This window comes from Pristiophorus japonicus, chromosome 1 (genome assembly GCF_044704955.1).
Source record: "Pristiophorus japonicus isolate sPriJap1 chromosome 1, sPriJap1.hap1, whole genome shotgun sequence".
Taxonomy (NCBI): domain Eukaryota; kingdom Metazoa; phylum Chordata; class Chondrichthyes; family Pristiophoridae; genus Pristiophorus; species Pristiophorus japonicus.
The window spans coordinates 510,273,046-510,283,306 of NC_091977.1; the positions used below are offsets into that span (position 1 = coordinate 510,273,046).

A 10,261-nucleotide genomic window follows, 5' to 3' on the forward strand; every position below is an offset into this window, starting at 1 on the left:
GTTTTTAGTGTAATAATAAGGGGTGGTGTTCTCCAACAGCTTAGTGATTCAAATAAAGTGACAGTGGCCTAAACAATTTGTGTAGTCTCTTCAAACTAACAAAACATACCAATGATGGTTAATAGATGTGGAAAATCAGACACTAATTAGGAATAAGGAAGCAGAGTTGTGACAAAGTGTGGTCGGTGAAGTAAGACTGGAGGAATGTAGCAAGTGGAGAAATTAAAGGAAAAAAATCCAAAAATGCAGTCTGTAGTCTATCCAGCTGCTATAATAGGTGCAGAGAGCACAATGTCAAAATTTGCTGATGACTTAAAAGTAGGGGTTTTGGCAAATGGTGAATAAGACTAAATATCCGTAAGACAAAGGTTCTCCGCCAACCTGACCCCGCCACACAGCACTCCCCTTTCCCCCCCCCCCCCCCCAAAGTCATCAAGATCCGGCGCGGCCCTAGTCAATGTGGATCACTTTCCGTACCTCGGGAGTCTATTATCAGTAAGGGCAAACATCGACGACTAGGTTCAACACCGCTTCCAGTGCCCCAGCGTAGCCTTCGGCCGCCTGAGAAAGAGTGTTCGAAGATCAGGCGCTCAAATCTGGCACCAAGCCACAGGGCTGTAGTGATACCCGCCCTCCTGTATGGCTGAGAGACGTGGCCCATGTGCAGTAGACACCTCAAATCGCTGGAGAAATACCACCAACAATGTCTCCGCAAGATCCTGCAAATCCCCTGGGAGGACAGACGCACCAATGTTAGTGTCCTCGATCAGGCCAATATCCCCAGCATCGAAGCACTGACCACACTCGACCAGCTCCATTGGGTGGGCCACATTGTTCACATGTCTGACACACAACTCCCAAAGCAAGCGAGCCGCAGTGGGCAAAGGAAACTTTTCAAGGACACCTCAAAGCTTCCTTGATAAAGTGGAACATCCCCACCAACACCTGGGAGTCCCTGGCCAAAGACCACCTTAAGTGGAGGAAGAGCATCCGGTAGGGCGTTGAGCACCTCAAGTCTCGTCGCCGAGAGCAGGTAGGAAACAAGCGCAGACAGCGGAAGGAGCGTGTGGAAAACCAGTCTCCACACCCTTTCCTCCGACCACTGTCTGTCTCACCTGTGACAGAGACTAATTCCTGTACAGTCACCTGAGAACTCACTTTTGGAACGGAAGCAAGTCTGTCTTGTTTTTCGAGGGACTACCTATGGTGGGATGAGAAGTCTATAAAATAATTCATGAGGGCATAGGTTAACAAAATGGTCAGACAGGTAGCAAGAGCAATTAATGTGGAAAAGCTTTTCCTTTACCCAAAACATACCATAATGGAAATAAGCCAGGTGATGAAGGCAGTAACAGGGGCAGGGGGAATTTATCAGCAATTTAGCATAATAACTAGGAGAATGAGAAATTAGGAGAAATTTCTTTCCGCAGAGGATTGGTTGAGCAGGTGGAGCTACAGGACATAATTGTGGCCTGCATCTTTTAAAGGAAAAGTGGATAAATATTTAAAACATTCTTTAAAACGTGTAAGATTATGGGGAGGGAGTGGAGCAGTGAGATTGTTGTATTTATTTTGTAAAGGAGCTAGCACAGACGCAATGTGGTAGATTTTGACTTTGTGCAATCATGTAAAGTGGATGATAGCAAATCGGCATCCCATTTTACATCTCCTGATTTTTTTGATTTTTTATTTCCATTGAAGTTTTATACTCGCGCAAAGTCAAATCTACCCCAAGGTGCTAAGTGGCCTCCTTCTGTGTTGTAAACTTGTATGGTTCCACAATGTTCCAAATGTAGTCTCACCAGTGATATGTACAGGGTTAGAGTAACTTCTTTCAACTTAGCCTAGAGATTCATTTTCGCATTTTTAGTTTTGTTCCCAACAGCTGTATTTTAACTAAAACTTTATGAATGATCAATAATTGGATGTTGGATTGCATTGTTTTGCACAATAGCCTAATGAAAGAAACGGATCAATGTTCTGTGCTATGCTATGCTTACGCTGACTTGTTTTAAAAATGCAGAGCTCCTGTATTGGTAGCAGTTGCCCTTATCGAAAGCGGAATGATGTATGAAGATGCCATTCAGTTCATCAGACAGTAAGTGCCACTTGTTCCTGAAAAACTGTTTTGACTGTCGTTTGTGTGAGTGATATTCAGTGATCAAATCTTCAGAAGCATAGAAAATAGGTGCAGGTGTAGGCCATTCGGCCCTTTGAGCCAGCACCACCATTCAATATGATCATGACTGATCATGCAACTTCAGTACCCCATTCCTGCTTTCTCTCCATACCTCGTGATCCCTTTAGCCGTAAGGGCCACATCCAACTCCCTTTTGAATATATCTAACGAACTGGTCTCAACAACTTTCTGTGGTAGAGAATTCCACAAGTTCACAATTCTGAGTGAAGAAGTTTCTCCTCATCTCGGTCCTAAATGGCTTACCCCATACCCTTAGCTGTGACCCCTGGTTCTGGACTTCCCCAACATCGGGAACATTCTTCCTGCATCTAACCTGTTCAATCCCGTTAGAATTTTATATATTTCTATGAGATCCCCTCTCATTCTTCTAAATATAAGCCTAGTCGATCCAGTCTTTCTTCATATGGCAGTTCTGCCATCCCGGGAATCAGTCTGGTGAACCTTCGCTGCACTCCCTCAATAGCAAGAACATCCTTCCTCAGATTAGGAGACCAAAACTGCACACACTAATCAAGGTGTGGTCTCACCAAGGTCCTGTACAACTGCAGTAAGACCTTCCTGCTCCTATACTCAAATCCCCTCGCTTTGAAGGCCAGCATGCCATTTGCTTTCTTTACTGCCTGCTGTACCTGCATGTCTACCTTCAATGACTGATGTACCATGACACCCAGGTCTCATTGCACCTTTCCTTTTACTAATCTGTCACCATTCAAATAATAATCTGCCTTCCTGTTTTTGCCAACCAAGTGGATAACCTCACATTTATCAGCATTATACTGCATCTGCCATGCATTTGCCCATTCACCTAACCTGTCCAAGTCCCCCTGCAGCCTCTTAGCATCCTCCTCACAGCTCACACTGCCACTCAGCTTAGTGTCATCTGCAAACATGGAGATATTACCTTCAATTCCTTCCTCTAAATCATTAATGTATATTGTAAATAGCTGGGGTTCCAACACTGAACCTTGCGGCACCCCACGAGTCACTGCCTGCCGTTTTGAAAAGGACCCATTTATTCACACTCTTTGCTTCCTGTCTGCCAACCAGTTCTCTATCCACTTCAATACATTACCCCCAATACCATGTGCTTTGATTTTGCACACCAATCTCTTGTGCGGGACCTTGTCAAAAGCGTTTTGAAAGTCCAAATACACCACATCTACTGGTTCTCCCTTATCTACTCTACTAGTTACATCCACAAAAAATTTTAGAAGATTTGTCGAGCATGATTTCCCTTTCATAAATCCATGCTGACTTGGACCGATCCTGTTACTGCTTTCCAAATCCACTGCTATTACATCTTTAATAATTGATTCCAGCATTTTCCCCACCACCGATGTCAGGCTAACTGATGTATAATTCCCTGTTTTCTCTCTCCCTCCTTTTTTTAAAAAGTGGGGTTACATTAGCTACCCTCCAATCCATAGGTACTGATCCAGAGTCCATGGAATTTGGAAAATGACCACCAATGCATCTACTATTTCTAGAGCCACTTCCTTAAGTATTCCGGGATGCAGACTATCAAGGCCCTGGGGATTTCTCGGCCTTCAATCCCTTCGATTTCCCTAACACCATTTCCTGACTATTAAGGATTTCCCTCAGTTCCCCTTTCTCGCTAGACCCTCGGTCCCCTAGTATTTTCGGGAGGTTATTCGTGTCTTCCTTAATGAAGACAGAACCGAAGTATTTGTTCAATTAGTCTGCCATTTCCTTGTTCCCCATTATGAATTCACCTGATTCTGACTGCAAGGGACCTACATTAGTCTTCACTAATCTTTTTCTCTTCACATCTCTATTTAGCTTTTGCAGTCAGTTTTTATGTTCCCTGCAAGCTTACTCTCATACTCTCTTTTCCCCCTTCTAATTAAACCCTTAGTCCTCCTCTGCTGAATTCTAAATTTCTCCCAGTCCTCAGGTTTGCTGCTTTTTCTGGCCAATTTATATGCCTCTTCCTTGGATTTAACACTTTCCCTAATTTCCCTTGTTAGCCACGGTTGAGCCACCTTCCCTTTTTTATTTTTACTCCAGACAGGGATGTACAATTGTTGTAGTTCATCCATGTGATATTTAAATGTCTGCCATTGCCTATCCACTGTCAACCCTTTAAGTATCATTCTCCAGTCTATCCTAGCCCATTCACGTCTCATACCATTGAAGTTTCCTTTCTTTAAGTTCAGGACCCTAGTCTCTGAATTAACTGTATCACTCTCCATCTAGGATGGCCTGCTCTCTAGTTGGTTCCTCGACATATTGGTCTAGAAAACCATCCCTTATACAACCCAGGAAATCCTCCTCCATGGTATTGCTACCAGTTTGGTTAGCCCAATCAATATGTAGGTTAAAATCACCCATGATAACTGCTGTACCTTTATTGCACGTGTCCCTAATTTCCTGTTTGATGCCATCCCCAACCTCCCTACTGCTGTTTGGTGGTCTGTACACAACTCCCACTAACGTTTTCTGCCCTTTGGTGTTTCGCAGCTCTACCCATATAGATTCCACATCATCCACGCTAATGTCCTTCCTTACTATTGTGTTAATCTCCTCTTTAACCAGTAACACTACCTCACCTCCTTTTCCTTCCTGTCTGTCCTTCCTGAATATTGAATACCCCTGGAAGTTGAGTTCGCAGCCTTGGTTACCTTGGAGCCATGTCTCCGTAATCCCAATTACATCATATCCGTTAACAGCTATCTGCGCAGTCAATTCATCCACCTTATTACAAATGCTCCTCGCATTGAGACTCAGAGCCTTCAGGCTTGTTTTATTAACACTTTGTCCTTTTAGAATGATGTTGTAATGTGGCCCTTTTTGATTTTTGCCCTTGATTTCTCTGCCCTCCACTCTTGCTTTTCTCCTTCCTACCTTTGCTTCTGCCCCCTTTTTACCTCCCTCTGCCTCCCTGCATAGATTCCCATTTCTCTGCCACCTGCATAGATTCCCATCCCTCTGCCGTTTTAGTTTAAACCCTCGCCAACAGCACTAGCAAACACTTTGCCTCGGACATCGGTTCCGGTCCTGCCCAGGTGCAGACCATCCAGTTTGTACTGGTCCCACCTCCCCCAGAACCGGTTCCAGTGTCCCAGGAATTTGAATCACTCCCCCTTGCACCATTCCTCAAGCCACGTATTCATCTGAGCTATCCTGCAATTCCTACTCTGACTAGCACATGGCACTGGTAGTAATCCTGAGATTACCTTTTGAGGTCCTACTTTTTAATATAACTCCTAGCTCCCTAAATTCAGCTTGTAGGACCTCATCCCATTTTTTTACCTATATCGTTGGTACCTATATGTACCATGACAGTTGGCTGTTCACCTTCCCCCTCCAGAATGCACTGCAGCCGCTCCTGGCAAACTTTACCTGGCTGCTTTCTCTCTGCACAGCACATAAAGGGCATTGGAAACCCCGATTTTAACTTGTACATGAAAGTTCAGAGATCGGACATGAGCTGGCAGGCACACAATTCCATTAGCGTGCAACGAATCCCACCCTGGCATTTCCCCTTTCACAAACGTAAGCCTGAATGCAGAGGAAAGTCTTTTGAATTCTCTGCGGCTGAAAAGTCCCACCCATCCATTCCTCTTTAAAGCAGGAAACTATTTTCTTCCTTCCCTTCCCCCAGTGTGTAACATGATCCTGTTGTGATGCAATAAACACGCAGGTTGTGCCCTTTCTCCATTGTACAGCTGCCATCTTATTGATGTGTTTAACTTTTTAAAAAAATATAGCCTTGTAATACCCATCCCTTGGTCACTAATAGTAAGACAGCTAAGTACGAATTGAACCAGTGTAATTGTATTTCTTCTCCCTTTATTCATGCCATTTTTTTTTTAATTGAGACCTTGCCTAATCCCTCATTATCTTTTCAAGGTTTACTCTGCCTGCACAGTAGCATTCTGAAAGTCTGCTCTTACTGTACTGACAACTATTGCACTGTAGCTAGGGTGAAGAAAAGTTGGTTTGAGACGAGTTGCTGGAGGTTCCCGATGCTGAATCTCCTATAGTTGAGATTGGAAAAACATCAGGGACACACCTATGACCTGGTCTATAAAATGGGCATATTTGCAATATAAAGAATTAAAAAGCACTATCTTCAACTTTTTGCATTTCATTTCACTTCTTTATTTTTTGTCTTCCCTTATCGAAATAGAAAACGCAGAGGTGCCATCAACAGCAAACAACTCTCATACTTGGAAAAATATCGGCCAAAGATGAGACTTCGATTCAAGGACCCTAATAATCACAAGAACTCTTGCGCCATCGTATGAACTTGAACACTTTCAGCCAACAATGGTTTACAGTGATTTTTATAAAAAATAAAATGCCGTTGGGTTTCCTGTCTTCAAATCCAATCGGATGTTTTTTTCCGCCTTTAGTAACTTGAATATTTATTTATTCTAAAATCACCATCTAGAAGGAAGTACAATTCTTTATGGAGGCTTGTTGACTCTAGTTAAAAGTTGTAAGAAAGTTTGCCATAAGAGGCAGGCTAAGACTTCACCACCTGCAATTTTATGTATGCTTTTTTTAAAAAAAAAACTCCTCCAGGATGTTTGATCTGTGTGGCTTTTATTCAAATAGCAAACTTGTGCGATGACCTAAAGAATATGAAGCCAGGAAGATAATTGTAAATAAGATGCGAGTTGACTTAAATATTGGTGGTCTACTGGTTGACTGGTACAGATATTCTCGTGAAACATTGTTTTGTGGCCTGTGCAGTTAAATTGATGACTCTGGTAAAGTGCTTCCTTAAGCTTGATGCACCTAATGCAGATGGATAATTTGCATTCGTGGGCCAGGTTTCATACCAGAAGGGAGTTTGGATCCTAGTATCCCCACTTTCCTATCTTTTATAAATAATATCCCTGTACTAGAACTACTAACGTGTATATTATGTTTCTAGCACTGAGTGGGTGTTGCAACCATTTTTTAATAGCGGGGGGTTGTTCCACAAACGCACTCTTTCCTGTTTCACATTGAATGTTGTCACTAATAGTGTGCTAATCCTCAATTTAACAGTAACTTTCAACCACTGATTAAGGTTCCTGAAGGCTAGCCCCTAACTAGACAGAAAGGGGAGAGAGGAAAAGAGAGTTTTGATTTTGACTATTCCAGACACACACAGTGTATACTTTTTTTAAAAAAAAATTGTTTTACCTGTTTGATCGGACTCCGGTAAGCAGAGGTCTGTTACAGACAAACATGGTGCATGTGCTCCGTGCAAATGGATATTACTTTCTATAAACAAAGTTGGTTTGCAGGTGAGTCTTGAACACAAATCCATTATTTTCTTTTGAGTACAAGTGGATAGGTTTTAACAAAGGGATTTTTAAACACATTGCAAGCTTACTGATATCCCAAGTTCGGCAGTAGAACTCAACCTTTCAGAGGTTATAGCAGCATAGGAAACTTCTACGGGTGCATTCATACTACAAGTATAGTGTCAGTGAGAAGCGGTTTTGCAGCCATAGTTCAGCCAAAATCAACAGAGTGCAGTGGAGTGAGAATCCCTAGAGGAAGGAGTTGCGCTCCACTGTTCGGGCCTTTACAACCAGTTTATACTTCAGGTTTAACATTGGTGAGTAACCGAAGCCACTTTGCACTGACGCTAAACTTGTCCTACGAATGCCATGTAAATAAAGCTTTAACTTTTTTCCCAGTGTTTTGTGGTTTCAATATGTTTTTTAATGAATGGGTAGATATGTAAACTAGCCTTTCTAATAGGTTAAACTGGATGCTTCTGAAGACAACCTATAATTTGCAAGCTCTGAGGAATGCCTCATTTAAGAAGTAACATGGACATTTAATGTTCCCTTTTTGTGCCAATCCGATTGATTTTTCATCACTCTGGATTGATTATTTTATGCATGGTGAAAGAAAGCTATGTGAATGATAGAGGTTTCATTCAACTATTCATCATCTCCATAATAGTGCTGGAAACCAATCTGGCTGAGAGAAAAATAATTAGTCCTTTTCAGTAATGCCAATCATAGGGCAGTACAAGTAACATTTGGTTTATTGGTTTATTAAAGTTGCACCACCTTTCTTTGAACCCTGCATCAATGCCTTTAACACTGAGGTTAGAATATTGGTTGCTTAAATATTCCACAAATGGAAAGTCATTTAACTTTTTTTAAAAAAAACATATTTCCATGCCTGCTTTCTAGTTTGTAAAAGTCCATTCATTTTAAATTAATGGAAACAAAAACTGATTATAAAATATGGCAGATTTGCTGAATTTTCTCTTTACAAGTTCTGATTATATTCTTGATCTCTTCAGGGTGCAGTTAATGTCCTACAATATTTCTTATGTGGAAATTGTGTAACTTCAACTTCAAACTTGTGGGTGTAGAAATTTGACCACACAGTGTCTGTCTCTGTCACTAAGCGGCCTTCTAAGCCTCCAATATGACAGACCAGAAGTGCACGCTCATACATCGGTAAAGGTTTAAAAAAATCAGAGGCCCAGTATTCGACACGCCCGAATTTCTAGGCTGTGTTCATTAAACTTGTAACCACTATTTACATTTTAGACACGCTGTATGGTGATGGTTAACAAGTTGAAGCATCGACTTGCAACACACAATAATGGTGGAATGCAGGTTCAATCCTCCGAGTTCCTGAGATAGATAAATAGATAAGTATTTATCTCTTTGCTGTCGACAAACACCTGGTGTGCGATAGAGAGGAGGAGAGATTAGATACACTTAACATCCACCCATTTTTGTGCACATCCTGGTGTCCAAGGCAGTGACACTGGGACATCATCCAACATGCCCCCTTGGCCACAGTCAGTGCAGAGCCTGAGGAGGCCTGTGAGTTGAGAATTCTTTGCCCTCTAAAAGAAAGGCCGCGTTGTATCGTTACTGTATTTGGCATAATCTTCTCTACAATATTATTATGGTAATAGAAGTATTAAAAATCATGATCATTAAACCAAGGTACATTATCATATTGCACATATAATGGCAGAGATCGAGCTAAGTAAAATGATGGTAAACCTTGCTTTGAAATTAAGTGATATGGCATTATTGGTTCCATTTATCCCATCAAAATGGAACCTGTATGTGTTCTTGTTAGACGTCCCCTCCCCCTATAACAATCCTTCAAATCACAGCATCCAATTTTGTTCATTTAGGAGTTACTATTTTTCACAAACTCGAGAGATTTTCATAAAATTTCCATTTGAAAAATTTGTATTTATTAGATGTAAACTAGGTTGCTGCAGCAAGACAAATAAGACATCTATCATGTAATACACAGCCACGTGCACCTTTTCTTTTCAAATGTATGTAGTATGCCTTAAAAACAGAAGCATTTACTTGGCCACCTGCTTCAACAGTTAGCAGACATTTAGTAATGCAGTTCTGTTCAATTTTATTAATTATTGATGCATACATATTCCTAGATGTAGCTTGAAGTAAAACTATGTTTAAACATTGCAGTACAAAGTGATCGAGCATCACTTGAAATCGCCCCGATTGACATTAAAACATTTTTTGAAAGTTAAGTAATCAAAAAGCAGCTATGGTGATTTATGAGGAAGCATGGAAGTTTTTTTGCAATTTCTGAAAAGTAGCTGTGCAGGGTTTCACTATGCATTACTGTACTTTCTACTCATCAGTGACTGCAACATGACAGTATAATGACAGTATTATTCACTTTTTGCCTACCCTCCCCAAAGGATGCTGCAGCTTTGCACAAACAGGAAATATTTTCCCTTTACCTTTTTTGCATAGTGCTTTGATTGACAAATGCAACACAATAGACTTGATCTAAGTTTGCTATTTGGGGTAATGGTGCTATCATTTAAGTGTTTAAATGATACTCTCATTAAGTCCCGCTCACCCATTACCGCTGTGCTCACTGAGCTACATTGGCTCCCAGTTAAGCAACGCCTCAATTTCAAAATTCTCATCCTTGTTTTCAAATCCCTCGATGACCTCGCCCCTCCCTATCTCTTTAATGTCCTCCAGCCTCACAACCCCTGAGATGTCTGCGCTCCTCTAATTTTGCCCTCTCCCTGATTATAATCGCTCAATTATTGATGGCCGTGCC

The 10,261-nt window shown here is 41.5% G+C and overlaps 1 protein-coding gene across 9 annotated transcripts in view; it reads left to right on the forward strand.

Moving 5' to 3' along the window:
• Nucleotides 1-6,570, forward strand: part of LOC139277271 (protein tyrosine phosphatase type IVA 3-like) — a 149,194-nt gene extending 142,624 nt beyond the window's left edge. For all 9 annotated transcript variants that reach the window (XM_070895534.1, XM_070895519.1, XM_070895585.1 and 6 more), the window contains 2 exons: nucleotides 2,024-2,098; nucleotides 6,354-6,570. In XM_070895534.1, the coding sequence (XP_070751635.1) occupies nucleotides 2,024-2,098; nucleotides 6,354-6,471 (193 nt within the window). In that variant the 3' untranslated portion in view covers nucleotides 6,472-6,570. The remainder of the gene's footprint in view (nucleotides 1-2,023; nucleotides 2,099-6,353) is intronic.
• The last annotated feature ends 3,691 nt before the right edge of the window (nucleotides 6,571-10,261 follow it).